This window comes from Papaver somniferum, chromosome 5, assembly GCF_003573695.1.
Source record: "Papaver somniferum cultivar HN1 chromosome 5, ASM357369v1, whole genome shotgun sequence".
NCBI classification, from domain to species: Eukaryota; Viridiplantae; Streptophyta; class Magnoliopsida; order Ranunculales; family Papaveraceae; genus Papaver; species Papaver somniferum.
In genome coordinates, this window is record NC_039362.1 from 183,034,974 (window position 1) to 183,054,175 (window position 19,202).

Consider the following 19,202-nt stretch of genomic DNA (forward strand, 5'->3'; position numbering starts at 1 on the left):
TCGGGTAGTTCGGTTACCAAGTGTGAAGAACATGTAACCGAACACGTAGTTCGGTTAATAAATGTCAAGAACATATAACCGAACACAGAGTTCGGTTTCTTTCTTCAAATATGCAGGTAGTCGAACTTTAGTAATAAGATTTACAGAGGTATGTTCGGTTGGTCCGCAAACTTCAACGCAACCAAGTTTCCAACCGAACTGCAGGTTAAAAGTAACCTAGTGTTAGAAGTTCGGTTGGATCGCAAACTTCAACATATTTTGCGAATCAATCGAACTGAGCTTATATATGCATATATGCAATTAGGAAAACGTTCGATTACTACAAAATTTATTTCCTGGCGAATTAGGTAGAGTTCGGTTCCGAAGTTTCAACAATTTTGTTTTTTTGTATCGAGGGTGCAATTCGGTTAAATTAAAAACATAACAATTTTTGCGACCCAACTGAACTGCACTTTCAAATGCATATATGGAATTAGCCCATAGTTCGGTTACTTTGGAATTTATTCGTGATAACCGAACTTTTTGCGACGAAACCGAACGTTTTGCGACGTAAACGAACTAAAAGTTCGGCTGAGACTTTTTTTTGGCGACGTAACCGAACCTTTCTCTGGAAAAAAAAACTCGATTAAACATCTCTGCAACTTCCATTTTCAACTCATTTTGATGATTACTTCTCATTTTTTCAACCAAAAACGAACGGCAAGTAATGGGTTTGAGAGAATATCTTTGTTAATGATTTAAATTAAGCTATATATATAGAGGTGGTGGTGGTTGTTGTTGGTGGTAATTGGAGGTGGTGGTGGTAATCGGTGGTTGGTGGTGGTTGTGGTAATCGGCGGTGGTGATGGCATGAGGTGGTGGTGGTAATCGGTGGTTGGTGGTGGTGATAATCGGAGGAGGTGGTGGTGGTAATCGGCAGTGGTGGGCGGTAGTAGTGGGAGGAGGTGGTGGTTATATATATATATATATATATATACAGGTGGTTATTAGGTTGATTTTAAATTAAATTAGATTAAGGATAGGTTAGTCATTTCAACGTTTTATGACATCTCTTATAACTATAGGGACGGTGGCCTAATAAAACCCTGGTCCCCTCAAAAAAAAACCATGGTCCCTAAAAAATCGTCCTTATGGATACGGTTATTAGAATCACTTTATATTTGGGCCGAACATAACAGAGGAGATCCAGATCCATCTGCCGCTTTTACAGGACAGGAAGAAAAGTAGAAAACAGTACCTGGAATGAGGAATTCAAACAGCGCCAACGTCGAACAATACCTTTCGAATTATGATCTAGCAGCGACAACGCCAAACACTTGGCATCTTATGACGTCATTCTAACCTATGGCTTGAATACTTACCGAAGAAAAATATGTGTAAAGTCATAACGTATTGATTTTAAGTTTCTACCAAACCAAATTAAAAGGTCATGAGAAAACTAGCTACCCGATTAGGTTCATGGGGATATATCGATTTTTTTTTTCCTCTTTGGTTCCGGTTAGGTATCGATCATCACCGGTTCTTGATCGAAATGGATATTATTGGTTTTAAATTTTCCATATTTAGATAACTGCACAACTGTAGTTAAACCATGGGTTAACTAGTGTTATGAAATGCCAAATGCTTGACAATGGTGCTGCTAGATCATATTTGATCCAGCAGTGTCAGAGAAAATTCTTTTCCCTGAACTCTGAACATGGAGGAAAATTAATTTTCTATTGAAAAGTAAGTTTTTCAATAAAATATTTTGTTTTGAAGAGAACATTATTTGAAAGAAAAAAGAGAGTTTTTGAAATTTTGGAAGTTTTGAAGATTGATTACTTGGACATGCAACATTTTCCTAGTAAAAGTAAAACAAACCCAAACAAGAAATAAAAATAAAAATGTAGATATGGCAAGCGAATTATCTCAAATTTACATATGCCATACTTGATAATGTTCAAGATCTGAATCACTCAATTCAACAACAGGAGGACGTCCATTAGGATACTTTATTTTATTCATCTCATCGTTGTGTGCTTTTAGGGCAACACCAAGTTCTTCTCACGCCTTTATTGGGTCAGTGGCATTTTCCATATGTTTCAAATCAGGATACAATATCTTATCCATCTCTTCGGAGAAAACAGGGGATCCCCAACTTCTTTAGGAGGGAAACATTTATAAGGATTATCAGCTTCGCCGTCAAGGGATAAAGAATATTCTTACGGGAATTAATAAGTTGGAGTTCATCTTCACGTTGAAGTTCACTGTCATTGTAAAGAGCAAACCAGTTAATTTGATTTCTTACTAACCAACTAATAACCATCTGTTTTATGCGAGGGGAGAGGAGAGGCGCCAAGCCCAAGACGACCAGAAAAAGATAGTTCCCCGCTTTTTGTGCCTTGGGCGTCTTATTGACGAGGCATCCACTTTCCACTTCGTATGGCCAGGCGAGCCACGAGCTCGCCTGTAACAGCATAGATCACTGTACTAGATTCTTACCAAGAAAAAAATATATACGGTAAATAAGGTAATGACTGTAAGTTTTCAGTCTCGAATAATACATGCTCACTAAAGTTCTTTTTTACCAACTTAGGACTACGTTGACGTCAAAAACTGGGGACCTGACAGTGTTTATGGTACCCGTTCTAACACTCGCTGCAGTGCCTTTTTTATGCCCTCTAGATCAAGTGTAGTCTCAAGATGTACTTCTTGAACCTGATTCAGGGAGATTAAAAATTATCTTTATCTAGAGTTTGAAGGGGCCATTAGAAACAAAATCACTTGCATATCAGAGGGTGAGTAGTGCGGAAAAACACTTTGAAGTAGGCTTTTGCTAATAAGACAAAACCAACAATTAGTTTTACCTGTCTGCCAGCTCGAGCAAGGAGGGTGAACTGATTATCAACAGCAGGTGCCTGTATTACAATGAAAACAAATTTCTGTTTACAACAGTTTAAAAATGTACTGGATTTCACTGGATTGCATATTTAAGAGAGCGTAATAAGCAACTTACATTTGAAAGCCAAAGTTGTAAATCCGGTGAAACAACACGTTTCTCAAATCCTTGCCGACTGATCTTCACATCAGTTATTCTGTCGAAACATAGGATAAAATTTCACTCAGATATTGTCTAACTACATTTTTGTTAATGCGAGCATCCTTCGTGGGTGAGCTTTTGGGTTTTCATAATACTGGTATAGTTTCCAATACTTGGTTATCATTTAAGCATGTCCATCAATGGTGGAACTAGGTTTCTAATGATTTCTTACAACTAAATCTGAGAAACACACGAAGAGAGACCTTCATATGCAAAAGCAAAATACTAACAAATGAAAACAAGTGAAAATAAGAAAAAGAAAACAAGAACGGAAAATGGAAATTCCAAGAAAATATGAGTAAACCATTGAATCTCAATAAGTGCATCGGAACCAACCCCGTGGGTAGTATATACAAATCAGCCAGAAAAAGGATTCGGAAAATGTTGAAACGCATTTGAAAGTCGAAACACTTTGACTATGTATGTAGTACTTGTACTTACTTTGTAGTTCATGAAATAGTGTAAAAGTAACACAAGTACTACAAAGTCAAAGTCAACAGAGAACACATTTTGTCAAAAGTGAACAAGTAAAAAGTAAATAAATAAATCTTACCCATCTTCTTTAAGTAGCTCTTCGCATATGCTAGCAAGTCCTGGAAGAGGTTCAATGTTGACATCATCGGATGCTGTAGAAGAATCAAACCCTGATTGGCCCTCCTGTAAAGAACATTTAGCGAACAAACTTATTTCTGATGTTCAAGAGATAATACGAACTTAACCACTGCTATGACCATTCATACGAGCACCCTACCTGAGGAATCACTTTGTCCAATGTCTCTAAAAGAGGATCATCCTCCAACTGTTTGATTGACAATGTAACCCTCAACCTTTCCCTGTATCATGTAGATGATCAAAATCCGGATAAGCGACCGGATTATTTGTGCACATATCAATTAAAAAGTGTAACTCTAAACATGTGAAAACTCACCTATCTATTTGAATAACTTTGGCACGAATTTTTTCACCTTCATTTAGGATATCTCTAACATCCTGTACCAAATCCCACGAGACCTCAGAGACATGTACTAGTCCAGTAATATGATAGTAGCCTGCAAGCCATAAATATAACCTGTTATCATACTTGGAAGATGCAGTCATGCAGATTGTGTATTTAAGAAAAACAAAGAACTAATACTTCAAGTGAAGTACCATCAGGAAAGAGTAAGTGAACAAAGGCACCATAGTCTTCAACTGATCCTACCCTTGCGTCAAAAATTTGCCCTACTTTGATTTTTCCAGAATACTTTGACCACATGGCTTCCTTCTCAGAGAAGATCAGTTTTCTGTCCTCTTCACTGGCTTGGGTTACCTTAAGATAGACAACAATGAACATTTAACAAACTATGGCATCAAGTTGGCCTTGTAAAATAAAGATCATATTTCATCATTACTTAGCATTTTTTCATCTAAGTTATCCGTCAGCTGTATTTCCTTTTTCTGTAAATTCCACATTGATGGAACCTAGACATTTAAGAATAGGGACAACAGAAACCTGTATGGGCAAAGATCAAACATATAATGGAGGCAATATCATCCTTTACAAGTTATCAAGTATCTCCCATACAGATCACATAACCATATGATTCCAGATTTAACCTGCTAATTTTGACCTCACAAGAGATACTACTAAATGCTTACTTGGTAACATATTCAGGAGTGCGAGAAGATACTGTTACAGCTAGATGCCTTCCTAATCTAGTAGAGCTGTGAAGACGTAGGGTGTCGATACGACCCAAATTGAAAACTCATCAATATTACTAGCGACCCGTGAAAAGAAGAACGGAGATTTCTATGCTTCTAAGGCTGTATCAATAGAACAAAATGTCCTTGCTTTATTTTGCTTGCAGTTGTAACCAAGTGTAAGGGAGGTGCCTTCAAGCGGGACATATATTACAATTACAATTTGTTTAACAATAAATCAAGGTGCATCAAATGCATCTAGATACGAAAAAGCCTACAATAAATAACATAAGCAAACATCACTAATCTGAGTAGTTAATATACCTTCACTGAAATAAGTGAGCCAACAAGATCTTTTGCAATCTCTTGCATGGATTTGCGGGGCTCTGCATAAGATGTTGGTAATAAGAACACAATTTTCAACTCCACTAAAATAAACCTAAATCAAATAGGGAAAAACTGCACAACCTACAGTTCATTAAATTCAGTAAGAGAAGTACAAATAGTGATGCATAAATTCGTGCTACTATATAATACTTTATTCTTGGCATTTTATACCAAAGCATTTGTTAACTTTTTTCTGTCTACAAGAATTTGTAAGCAGTAACAAACGCACTAAAATAGTGATGCTCGGATCATACTTGACATTTCAACTAAAGCATTCATTTAACTTTTTTGCATCTACTAGAATCCGTAAGCAGTTAATTTGCAAGAAATTTAAATCCAAGGTAACCATGTCCTACACCAGGTCAATTCTTGTTTGTTCTATATCATGTTCCAATTGGTTCTCAAGTATTTTAGTTTCGAGATCATTTATTAGAAATTCATACTTGCTAGCTGACTTGAGTTAAAAATCCGAATTAGATAGAAACACAATTCCTCAAATTACAAGTTACAGTACCTTCACAAGCATGTGAAGGACTCAACAATGGGTAGGGAAGAAATCCAAGTATTGTGTAAAATCGAACCAGCAAACCACCACCATTGAATCCTTCAACCCTACCCTCATAGATGGATCCTTTTTCTTTATATGCTCTTGCCGCCTTCCAATCATCAGACCTCTATCTCTTTGCAGAAAGTATAAGTATTAGATTCTAATACATTTTTTAAGACTTAAGAGGGGGCGCCTAGGCCTGCCTAGGCGTCAATTAGGCGCTACACAAACGAACTTTATTTAATTTCGAGAAACCCATTCTAGGTCATTGTAAGTGAAATCATAAATTATAAACAGTTGAAAGAGAGAAGAATTAAGAACACACCCGAGTTTGCCGAATGTCTTCTTCAATTGAATTTAAAGCTGATTCCTCTTTAGGGGTTTGGTTAATCCCTTCTTCATCTTTAATGGTTTCAGTACCATCAGAGACTGAAACTTTTACAGTACAAGAAAAGGGTCTTTGTGAAGAAGAAGAAGAAGATAGAGAGTAGTTTTTGGAGAAATTGGAAAATGGGTATTTAACAGAGTTAGTTAAGATTGGAAAAGGATTTGATGATGAATAAACTTCATTTTGGCAAAGAAATGAGACAGCTGCTGGTGAAGTTGCTGCACTCAACATTGTGTTTTCTTTTTCTCTGTGAAGATTGTACAACAACTGGATGTTATAGGTCAGAGACACAGAGAATGGATAAGAGAGTTTTGGAACTGGAGATGGGTGTGTGAGATAAAGTCAACCCACAAAATAACGTGGGTGAGAAAAAAGGGTGTTGAAGAGTGTTGTAGAGTCTATGTGGTAGGTTTTGTTCACCTAAGATAAAGTCAACCCACAAAATAACAAATACCCAAACAATCAAGAATTCCAAACCCAAACCCACTTCTCTGCCTTTCAACAGAGAATCCTTTTAACTGACTTCAAAACAATCCCTTTCCTTTCCCACCTTAATCAAATCTCTAATACACCCACCAAGCAAAGAATACTCAATTTTCCTAAAACCTCCACACCATTATAAGTACACCTCTAACAATCTCATTAATCACAACACAAAACACAAACTTATTCACTACTTGCAATCTTCTACATTTCTCATTTTCTTTTCAAACAACAATGGCAGTAGAAGAAGCTCAAACAACATTAGAGAAGCAGAACCCAATAACAGCAGAAGCCGGCCAAACAAGTACATCAACAAATTCACCACCACCACCACAATACAAATACTCGAAAAGGGTTCTTCTCAAAACGATTTTATGTCCAAGTGACGAAGGTCTAGGATTGATAGGACAAAGAGTTGTAGTTGGAGGATGGGTGAAATCATCAAAAGTGGTGCCGCTACATGACGTTCCTTCCTTGCGAACGACATTGATGACAAGACCAAGCCAGAGAGATGTTTCATGTGTTGAAATATTCCAATCTCGAATTCCGCTTTTTCGAACAATTTTCAAGGTTTTGAATCATAAGCCTAATGGTTCTGGTTCTCCTGCTAGAGAGGGTTTAGATCAAACTCCTGCGAAACCTATTCCTACAAAAGCTTATTTGCAAATTAGTGATGGCTCTTGTGTTCCAAGTCTTCAGGTACAAAGTAGTACTGCATTTCATCGTTTTGTCTTGGTTAATTTTCTTTCTGCATTCCTAATAATCTATGTACTATCCGTTCCAGGTGTTGCTGCCTTCTTCAATTGCTACTCTCAGCAAATTCACATCTACCGGAACTTCGATATTCGTAGAAGGCGTGCTTAAAGAATCATCCATAGAAGGAAAACATAAAATAGAGCTGCAAGTGGAGAAACTTCTACATGTTGGTTTTGTTGATTCTAATAAATATCCGTTATCCAAGACACGACTACCTTTGGATTTCCTAAGGAACTACTCTCATTTCCGTCCTCGAACTACTACGGTAATTTCATGCCCCCATTTCTGCTTCAGAGACTATAAGAATACATGCTTAACTGTTATTCGTCCTGCAGTTGGCGTCAGTTACTAGAATCCGCAGTGCATTGACTCATGGAACTCACACATTCCTCCAGAACAACGGGTTCCTTCACGTGAACATGCCGGTTATCACTAGTATTGATTCGAAAGGTTGCAGTGAGAAGTTTCATGTCACAACTCATTCAGGAAAAGAGAAACACGAAGCGCTTGTAATGGACGTCAACACTGGAAATATCAATCTTCAAGCAGTTCAGGCAGCTATTCAGGAGAAAACTGACAGAATTGATGAGTTAAAGAGAAGTGAAAGCAACAGAGAATCATTAGCTCTTGCAGTACAAGATCTCAAAAAGGCGAATGAGCTAGCGTTACAATTGGAAAAACGAGAAAAGAAGCATAATAGATCTTCAGCAGGGGCATTGGGCATCTCTGACGATTTCTTTCATGGACAAATGTATCTGACAGTTTCGAGCCAGCTTCACCTTGAGAGCTATGCGAATTCTCTAGGTAGTGTTTATACAATTGGACCTACGTTTTCGGCTGATAAAACTCAGTCGATGAAGCATCTGGCTGAGATGTGGATGGTTGAGGTTGAAATAGGCTTCGCCGATTTAGAGGTATGCGTGTTTTAAGTTCGTGCAGTACATTTTGCAATATGACTAATTCGCTTGTAATTTTAAAAAATGTCTTTGCAATGCTTCTGCTTCCAGGATGTAATGAACTGCGCCGAGGACTACTTGAAGTTTCTCTGTCAATGGGTTCTAGATAAATGCTCCAGTGACCTGGTGTTTGCATCAAAACGAATTGACAAACAAGTTACAGATCGCCTTCAATTAATATCGTCAAGCTCGTTTGAAAAGATCACTTATACACATGCTATAAAGTTATTGCAAGAGGTAAATTAAAACATTCATATGTCGCATTTTATACGAAATGCGACTTGACTAATTCCATTTTATATAACAGGTTACAGATAAGAAATTTGAATCTAAGATTGAGTGGGGAGTAGCTTTAACTGAAGAACAAGAAAGGTACTCCTAATTAATCCTGCATATTTTTACACCGTTTTCTCTGGAGGTCTTCTATAACTTAATCGTTTTGTGGGTGCAGTTACTTGGCTGATGAGATGTACAAAAAGCCTGTAATAATTTACAATCACCCGAAAGGACTTAACCCATTCTTCGTCCGTCTAAATGAAGATAGGCGAACTGGTGCAACGTTTCAAGTGGTCTTACCAAAGGTATGTAAATAGCCTGTCATTTCAAGTGGATCTATGAAATGCCTGTCATTCGCATAGCATATTTCATTAATGAGTTATCACTGCAAACTGATTAAGCTTTGTTTGCAGACGGGAACTTTGATAAGAGGTAGCCAAAAGGAAGAGCGTTACGATATTATCAGCAAAAGGTGAATTTTCATTTTAATCCTGTTTGTGCTCATAGCGTAGCTGCATTTTTACATACTAACTGGCTGAATGCAAGTTTATGCAGGATGAACGAACTAGGTTTGCCAAGAGAACAGTATGAGTGGTATCTGGAGCTTCGCAGAAACGGAACAATTAAACACTCAGGCTTCAATCTAAAGCTCGATCATATGGTTCTCTTCTCCACTGGCCTTACCGACATTAGAGACGTCATCCCTTTTCCTAGAAGTTACGGCAATCCGAGATTCTGAGACTCCATGCACTGCGGCTTCTGATTCCTCCTGACAGGAAGGAGCCTGACATACATTTTCTTACTTAATTACTGTAAACCGATGGGCGCATTCTATTCTATTATGCAACTTCGGGGTTTCATTTGTGTTTATAAATTATACTATCAACATGTACATTGTACCGTCAAAAAACCATAATAAAGAAGAGATTATTTGGAGTATACATACAACCTCGTAAAACTAGCAAGAATACAAACAGTTCTACATAGAGTAAATTCAAAAGAAAGATGTTTGCAAGAGGAAATTTGTAAGAAGTTAAAAACAATGGGCCAAGGCCCATAGCAGCAGAAAGTTGTCCCGCTTTATGTATGTACAAGTGAAAACTACATGGAGACACATTTTTCCAGAATTTTCCACAGAAAAACCCACGGGCGCAAAACTTCATGTGCGCCCCCATTTTCACGAAGAAAATTATTCTAAAACCCGTAATTTAGAAAATTCTTACTTCTCAATTCGTTTTCTTCTTCTTCTGAAATGTAAATCTTCATCAACACCTGAGTTGAAGCGCCGCTACTGTGAAATTGAGAGAGAAATTCAAGGAGATGATGATTGAGAGATCTCATACGAAGAATCATGGTAGAATTTGAAGTTGCTGCTGCTGTTGGATGGTGACAACCAATTGAGAAGATGATGCTACTGATCGAGAGAATGGGTTTGTGGTGTAGGTGAAGGAATTCAGAGCTGATTCAAGGTGATATGATGACTTTCATGGGTTTAGAGAGATGTGTTATGTTTGGATTAAGCATCAGCAGGACTGCTTTTGTTTGGATTTGATTTTGAACAGAGATAAAACATGATGGATGTTGTAAATTGAATCTGAGGAGAAATTAGGGTTTCGAAGTACTCACGAGAAGGGGTTTTTTCTCGATTCAAGTTATTGCTGTGTTAGTTTGGAAGCAAAGAGAGTGACACAAGGTTGAAATGGTTTGAGGTTTAATGGATGATGGGGTTTTAACTCGGTGATGCAGCTTGTACTGTTTTGCAGTTGGGGGAGCTTAATTGAACCTGGGATGGAGTTACTGCTATTGTTGGGGTTACAAGGAAGAGAGAGGGATAGGTGTTATGGTTAATGGCTGCAGTTATCAGTGTTGGTGCTGGGAAATTGTGTTGCAGGTGATAGAGCTGAAATGGAAGAAATTCAAGTTACAAGATAAGAAGATGTTGTTGATGTTGTTCTTGTTGAGTCAGGATTATGGGCTAAGAAAACAGTTAAAGATGGTGCTGTGTGTGAATGAAATGCAGGTGACCTGAACAGATGTAGGTGTTGCTGTGTTGCAGCAACAAGAAGTTATTGTACTGGTGGTGATGTTCTGCAATTGGTCATGCTGGTGATGTTGTTGGAGCTCAGATGGGTGCAGCCACAAGGAGTTTTTAATTTGCACATGAAGGAGGTGATACTGCAAGTTGTTGAGGTAATCTGCAGAATGTGATTTTGTCTGGTGTTGGCCTGTAAAAGAGAGATGGACCAAGTGCGGTTCGAAAGATAAACAAGAAGACTGAAACAATGGCTCGAGAACGTGGGATTTTGGATAAGTTTTTACGCAGACAGCCACGAAATGGAACTGTTGTTGTGCCATTGTTCGATAGCATTTTAATACATGTTTGCTGCTATAAATTATGTTTAGATTTGGAGGACTCAGGACATGAAGTAGATGCTTTCCAAGAAGAGAAGAAGAGATGTTGTTGCAGTGATGAAGGTGGCTGTGTCAAGGTGCTTGAGATATGCCAGTCTGAACTGGTGTTGTTTGTTGTTGTGCTGCTGCCAAGATAACTGGAATGGCTTGGTTGCTGGAGTGGAATGCGGTTGCAAATGGAAGTGACTGACAATGAGAAGTGAAGAGGTGGTTAAATGAGTTGTAAATGATCTGAGATGCAAGCTAAGGATGTTGAGTCATGAGATAGACCTGCTGGTATACTCTGGTACATGGATTGCTGGAGTGGTAACTGTGATTAGTGTTATGGATTGCAGCTGTTGGTTATTATGATCTGTGAAGATTTGGGTTGCTTCTGTGGTGTTGAGTTGTTGAAATAAAGGGATAGGTGTTGTCGGTTGGAAAGCTACAAATGTATTGGTGTTGTTGTTGTCCGTAATGGTTGAATAATCTGTTATGCAGCTCTAAAAACAGTTGCATAACCTGTTATGCAGCTACAAAATTTGTTGCATAACGTGTTATGCAGTCCCAAAAATGATTGCATAACACGTTATACAACAACATTTTTGTTAGTATTGAAACCAACAAAAAATAAGGTTGCATAACTTGTCATGCACCTACAATAATATCTACATAACATGTTATGCATTCGTGAAAATGGATACATAACCTGTTATGCATCCGAAAATATGACTGCATAATGCATCGAGAAAATTGTGGCACAATCTTTTATGCATCGAGAAAATAGATGCATAACCTGATATGCATCCGTAAATATGGATGTATACTGCATTATGCATCAATTTTTTATGTACGCACTAAAATCAACCAAAACAATAGCTACATAACTTGTTATAGATGCATAATTTGTTATGCAGTCGAGAAAATAGTTGCGTAAATCGTTATGCGTCTGCATAATGCGTTATGCATCCTTTTTGGTGGTTGCATCATGGTTATGTATCAAGTTTTCGAAAAAATTTCCTGAAACGATGATCACCTCCGATTTTTTCGTGAAAAACAAAAATTTGATATTGTTTTTTGTACTCGTTGCATAGCTCTCTTTAAAAGACTTCCAACGATATAAAATTTGTAAATTTCCAAGGCACGGATTTTTAGATATGTTATGTCCAAGTTGCGTTGCCAATTATACCCCTGATGCATAACCCGTCATGGAGATGCATAATCCGTCATGCAGACATTTTTAATAATTTCATATAATTATGGGTGTCACGGAAATAATTATGGGTGTCACGGTACCCAAAATTAATTGTGGGCTTGACAATGAGAATATTTTTTTTTGGGTCTCCCCCTAATTTTCCCTACGTACAATTACTACAAAGTCTACAATATATCTGAAAACCCAATTCAGTCTTCCATCACCATCTTCTTCTTCCAAGGCTTACTCTTACCATCCTTCACAATCCAACATTTACAGCTAGCCATGTCATCTTGATTTAAAGACATACTCTATGTTATCTAAGGTTGAATCATAGAAGCGCCAAATGGTTTAACGCAAAAGATTGGAACCATTAGATTTGAATATTTGAAACAAATCCAGTGGTCAATAACAGAAGCACCCAATTACCAGGCGCAAATAAAAAAACCGTTAGATTTTAACTTTTAAAATAAAATCTAATGACTCGGATGTTAAGTGATTTGATGCAAAAGGTAAATTTTGCAGCGCCGAAACATTTAGCGTCACAAAATTGATTCAAGATCGCATTCAAGCGATTGCTTGACCCCACAACTTGAATCACCACTTTCACCTACGTTTTTGGCGGTAAATGTTGAATTATGAATTACCATAAGACTAAGTCTGCCCTAATAGTCCAACCCCAAGCCATCACTCTCATACATCATCTGTGCTTTTGATGGGGAAGTTAAACAATCTCCTAACAGAGATCTTACAAGATATTTTAACTAGGTTACCAACAAAATCAGTATTAGAGTATAAATTAGTATGCACCCTTGAGAAATCTTATTTATCATCGTCTATCTTTCTTTCAAATGCACTTAATCCATCCCCTTGATGATCATGACGCTAAGTTAACTTTTCTTACATTGACAGAGGTTTAGCACCAGGACACTAACTGTTACCCTATCATCAACAACTTCACTTCCTTGGATGTAGTGAGAATCATGATGAGGTACCTAGTATTACAAGCATCAATCTCACCCCTCCGTTTTGATAGTAATAGTACTATTGATTTACATAATGGTTTGATTTGTCTTGAGGACCACGACATAGCATCTGTTCACCGTGCTAGTATTTTCAATCCTATGACCAAGGAGTATGTTATTCACCGTGCTTGTATTTGCAATCATATCACCAAGGAGTATGTTATCTTCCAGAATCTAACAATGGTAGGAGTCTGGATTATGTATGTAGCATATTTGGTTATCTTCGTCAAGGTTGTTAGAATTAATTATGTCGGGACTGGGGAAACCCATTATTGTTTGCGTCGAGGTATGCCCTCTTGGTAGTGATAATGGATAGACAAACGTATGAGAATACGTACGAAGGTTTTTTCGGCGTCATTTTCAATATGATTACGGTGTCTTTGCAAATGAAACTCTTTATTGGAGTCCAAAGGACATATTGATTGTGACGCTCAATTTGACTGATGAGAAGTTATATGTAGTTTGTTTTTAAAGATAAATAACTTGTTTGTCCCAGAAAATCAAGTGAAGAAGATAATCACGACAAAATCATAAATACAAGAAAACTTCAAGTCTTCAAAGTCATTAATCTTCTTAATCTTCAATAATAACAACTTGCACTTGATTTCACTAATGAATTGTCTCAAAGAATTAAGTATGTTACCGTATCAAGATCAATAGTTCTGTCTTGCAGATATACAATCATTTATATCTGCGACGGTCAAATCTTCAAAGTCTTGAATGACCTTATATCATAGGAGAAAGATTATATAATAAACAAGAACTTATCTGGAAGATAGTTATAATTAAACGAGTTAGTTCAATAGCAAGTAATAATTAACAAAAACTAAAATGCAGTGCTTAGCTTCCCTACAAACAACGGTGCTTCTAAAGCTTACTCGTCACTAGTTGATTAACAACTATCTCACAACAAATTTGTGAAAAATGAGATGAGTTTGTAAGAATATAATCCTCACTACTTATAGTATTATGACTAAGGCTTGATTGGAAAACAAGAAAAATAATTTAGAAAATTCTCAAAGATATGCAATATACGGTATTTCCAAAAATGATTTCTTGACATTTTTTCGATATTCTTAAGAGTTTCTGTGTGAAGAAAAAAAGTATTAATCTATAGAGGATCCGAAACCATATATATAAATAATCATCTCCAACCCATTGATATGAGGATGATGTGACAAAAGAAAATTAGACATCCTTTAGGTGAACCTCCAGTTTTGGACATTCACCTAAAGGATGTCTTCATATCCTAATAACACTGTAGTTAATAAAAATCATTGAAAAGAATGGAAATAATTTTAACGAATTGTGGAGGAAGAATCTACTGATACTTCTAATCTCACACTGTCTAACACTTTGGACGCTATTGTTTTTATTAATAAAACCTCAATGATAACGTATTTAAAGCTAATACTTTTGTAATATGCTCTCATTACAAAACTTACATACCTGCCAAAAATGAGTATATTCTGAAATACCAAACCTCTCTATCTATAAACCTTAATTTCAACGGTTGATTTCAAAGTAGTATATTGTGGTGTTATAAGTTTCTCAATGTGCTCATTTTTAATAGCAATGTAGAACTTTTCAAGAGGAACATATCCCCAAAATATCAGTTTCAAGTCCATTACTGTCTAGGTTTTATTTTAAAATATGACGCCAAAAATGTGAGATAGTGTGAGAATAGAAGCGTTAGTAGATCCTCTCCTCCAAATTGTATGCATACAAATAAGTAAAAGAATTATAACAAACTTTATGGGTTGGAGATAAAACTTTTTTCCCCCTAATATTCAAGATTTTATATGTAAGGGATGTCTTAAAAAGTGATGCCATGTATGAAACATGCATATCCACCATTGGAGAAGCTCTAATATACAGTGTTATAATAAAATCCTCAGAATACTTTGCAACAAATGAGAAATCCTACTAGTGATATCTAATATTACTTAGTGAAAATCCTTTTACTTGGCTAAATTAGAAAACTTGTTATGTGTAATCCTCTGAGAAATGAAAGCACGTTAACATCGATTCCAACCTTGGATGCGAAAATATTTCTCACAATATTAATCAAGATCTTAGATTTGAATATCAAAGAAATAAATATGAATAATATTATACTTGATCGAGTTAAGTACGTGTTCAACATTTCCACACATATAACTTTCACATTAGTTGTTTATCTTTCAAAATCTTAATAATATAAATGTAAGAAATTTAAATATAATATTCCAAAATCTTAAAATTATAAAGAAGATATTATTTGAAGTATACAACATCGTTAAAATGTCGTGCTTTATTTACAAATTTAAAAGGTTGTAAGAAATGATATTATAATGTGTAGCATGTTATAATTCAAACTATAGATACTTGCAAGAATATAGTCATGCATGTTACCGTACAATTTAAAAAGAAAGTTGTTTGCAGGGGAAATTTGTAAGGAGTTAACAGCGGGTCAAGGCCCATAGCAAGAAAGTTTCCCCAAGTAGATAAATCTTTTTCTTCGTATTAGACTTTAATGTATGACAATACTTATATTGTTATTACTATGATGTCAATTATTCTTATATATACACCTTAGGAAAACTGACATATACATATGTGTGTGTCTGTGTGTATGTTTTGAACATATGTTTTAAAAATACAAAAATATACTTATGAAAAAATAATTTACATTAGTTTTACATATTCAACTTTGATGTATTATAACAAAACTTGTGTTTTTTTTATTATAATATCAGCTGGCCTAAGTCGGGGCCATTTTTTTTTCTTATATGAGAGTATTCTGGTTTTACTGTATTATGTAGAACTGTGCAAAACCCAACAAATATGTGTGGATTGAAGTATGTATTCTTGTAGTATAGAAAAGTGCCAAGAAACATAACTAAATATGTACTAAGTTTTCATAATTTCATTTTGATTATGGTGTCTTTTCAAATGAAACTTTGTATCAGACTCTAATGGACGTAAAGAATGTGGCCTTCAATCTGGCGGATTGAAAAGTTTTGTGAGCTTCCAACACTACCTTGTATGTCACTAGCCTGCGATGGTGATCTTTTCGATTGAATTGGGATTTTGGGTTGATATTTATGTTTTTCTATATTTGAATTTAGGGAAAGAAGGACTTACATTTGGTTATTAAAGAAAATCGGAAATCAGAACCTGGTGGAATAGGAGGAATACCTGTCATTTTCCCATAATTATACGCAACCACTTGTACGTCTTGATGAGTAGTGGTGAAGTTTTTTCTTTTAGTCATACTCGTATCCTTTCTTTGACATAATTTTTTTTAAAGAAAAATTGTCAATCTTTCTACGTAGATACGAAAGCATTGGGAAAAGTAGATATAAAAATAATTGAATAAGGTGAAAGTGCAATATAATGTGAGAGAAAAGTATGCGCTAGCAGATGAAGGAGCAATATGGAGAAGCTCCATATGCATAACTTTTAAACTGGTAATATTTTGTTGAAATTTCAAGCAGTTAAATATTAAAGCTCATTGAAATGCATTGTAAAATGACTGATATATGTGGAATCTTGTTTTTTGTGATTTACTACACCATTTGTCGTCTATCACTTCCCTTGGTTGATCTGTAAGTTGGTTTTTAGCTTTCTTTTTATGTTAATTGTGTTTTTTTTCCTTGAACAACGAGATTACAAGAATCAAGTAAAAATAAAATAAAATAAAAACCAACAAAGGTAAGGAGAATCAAAATACACAGTTAACCAATTGTAACATAATCAAAAGACACATCTTCGAACTCCTTAATATCCAATGCCCAGTTAAACAAGTTGTAGTTTATCATATGGACAATGTAACTAGAACTCTAATCCTAACCATCGAAGAAACAATCATTTTTTTTCTTCCCAAGTGCACCATAGAATCATAGATGCCAATAAATTCTGTATCTTCCTCTTCTGCTTTGTATCAAAACTCATCTATCAGGACAAAAGAGCAGCAGTGGCAGTTGCAAGCATGAATAATGAAACACACATGAAGTTTGTCCATAAAATACTGCCAAAGTGGAACAACAAACCCACATTGAAGAAAGAGATGAGCAGTAAATTCATCTTGAGAGCAAAACAAGCAAGTAGTAGGAGTTGCAATGAGAATCTTTAATAGCTAGTCGAAAATCAATTATATACCAGATGAAAAATCCAATATTAGGATTATAATTTTGTTCCCATATAAAATTAAAAGTATCCTGACTTGGTGAAACCGTTGTATGGAAAAGCTTATCATAATTGTACTTGACGATGTAAAATTTTTTTTTAATCAAATTCCAATGTAATTCATCTTCAACATCGTGATTGAGGCCAAATATAGAGAGGCTCTCTTGAATTATCTCAAACTCACCATTAACAATGGCCGAAATTCTTCTAGGAAGCTTATGACTTTGGAAAACATCTGACATAGTACTTGAGCAAACTTCGACCAAATTTTTAGATTATAACATTGAGACTGTATATAAATAAGGAAAAATATTACAAAGTGCATCATCTAAAATCCACTTTTCTACCCAGAACCTTGTTCTTTCACCAATATCAATCTTGAACTGAAAGTTTTGAAGAAAAAAATCATTCCTCTGCATAATACTCTTCCATAAAGAATAACCATAAGAACCTTTAGGATGCTTGGAAAACAATCAACCTCATAAACACAATATTTCTATTTTATAATACATCTCCAAAGAGCACCAGATTCATTATTAGTAAATCTCCATAACCATTTAACTAGAAAATCATTGTTCGTAGCCTTAAATTTTTTAACACAAAGACGACTTTTTTTTCTCCCTCTACATATGAAATTCTATTTCACAAGATGAATTTTCTTATTTCCTCTAGCATCATTACATAGAAAGTTCCTCATAAGTCATTCTAGTTTCATTTCAACAGATTTGGTCATTTCAAATAAAGATATGAAATAAATGGGTAAGTTAGATAAAACATTCTTGATTACCTGCTTTTTCCAACAACATATTTTCCCAACCTTCTAGTTTGGCATCAAATCTATCTATTACCTTATCTTATATTTGTGAACACTTTTATACTTGTCCCCTAAAACAAGACCCAAATAAGAAGTAGGAAGAGTAGAGTGGTAACATGTCAACAAAGAAGTGAACTCATTCATATCTCCATCAAAACTAATTGCATACATATGAGTTTTTGAAAAATTTATTATAAGACCAGTTAGAAGCTCAAGGAATAAAACAAAGCCTTTAAGAAACCTGACTTGGTCAATATTAACGTCTAAAAAAATCAAGGTATCATCTGCAAATTGCTGGTAACTAATCCTAGTACCAGAATTAAAGACTTGAAATCCATTTATATAACCATTATTTTGAGATTTCAACATCATTGCACAAAGAGCCTATCCAACAATTAAAAACAAGAAACGGAAAAAAGAATCACCTTGTTTGATACCTTTCCCACTTTAAAGTAGCTTACGAAGAACCACTAATGAGAACAGAAAATCTTACTTGTTCGATGCAACACTGAATCTACCTCCTCTATTTTGTATCCTAGCCCATTTTTTGTAAAGCTTTACCAATAAAAAACCAGTTAACACGGTCAAAAGTCTGTTCAAAATCAATTTTAGAAAGAATTATCGGAATCCCACCTTAACTCTTAAATTATCTCATTAGTTATGACAAACCCATCTAGAATTTGTCTTTGCTTAATGAAAGCTGATTGTTGTTGGGAGATAACATGGGGTAAGAAAGCTTGAACCTCTTTTCCAAAGCTTTGGATAAAATTTATACACTTCATTGTTCAAACTAATCTTTCTCAATTCTTAATCTCTCTAAGGAGTCTTTCTTAGAGGCAAGAGCAATAAAAGTTTTTTCAGCCGCTAGTCCAAAAAATATTGAGTACATCAATTCTAATAATGCTCCTAGTTTATCGGTAGAAAACAATGGATACCCATATTTAGGGATGCATATTGTTCGGTTCGGTACAAATTTTGGCTATGAGTTCAGTCCCACCCTAAATGTTAAATCAACAATCTTATTAGCTATAAGAACCCCATATATAATTTGTCTT

The 19,202-nt window shown here is 35.5% G+C and overlaps 2 protein-coding genes across 3 annotated transcripts; one reads left to right on the top strand and one right to left on the bottom strand.

Annotated features, from left to right (window-relative positions):
- Positions 1-1,867: 1,867 nt before the first annotated feature.
- LOC113283877 (30S ribosomal protein S1 homolog) lies at positions 1,868-6,376 on the bottom strand. Of its 2 annotated transcripts, XM_026533258.1 has the most exons (10): positions 6,019-6,376; positions 5,661-5,820; positions 5,084-5,145; positions 4,229-4,388; positions 4,008-4,128; positions 3,831-3,912; positions 3,633-3,736; positions 2,996-3,074; positions 2,847-2,897; positions 1,868-2,697 (listed from the first exon to the last, which is right to left on the bottom strand). In XM_026533258.1, exons 1-10 carry the CDS (start codon positions 6,310-6,312, stop codon positions 2,614-2,616), a joined length of 1,197 nt encoding a protein of 398 aa, XP_026389043.1. In that variant the 5' UTR covers positions 6,313-6,376; the 3' UTR covers positions 1,868-2,613. The 2 variants fall into 2 exon arrangements, with proteins under 2 accessions (XP_026389043.1, XP_026389044.1); XM_026533259.1 differs by lacking the exon at positions 5,661-5,820 and having other exon boundaries at positions 6,019-6,148.
- Positions 6,377-6,717: 341 nt separating this feature from the next.
- LOC113283878 (asparagine--tRNA ligase, cytoplasmic 2-like) lies at positions 6,718-9,491 on the top strand. The gene is made up of 8 exons (XM_026533260.1): positions 6,718-7,263; positions 7,349-7,585; positions 7,656-8,234; positions 8,328-8,513; positions 8,584-8,648; positions 8,728-8,857; positions 8,966-9,024; positions 9,108-9,491. Exons 1-8 carry the CDS (start codon positions 6,799-6,801, stop codon positions 9,289-9,291), a joined length of 1,905 nt encoding a protein of 634 aa, XP_026389045.1. The 5' UTR covers positions 6,718-6,798; the 3' UTR covers positions 9,292-9,491.
- Positions 9,492-19,202: the final 9,711 nt, after the last annotated feature.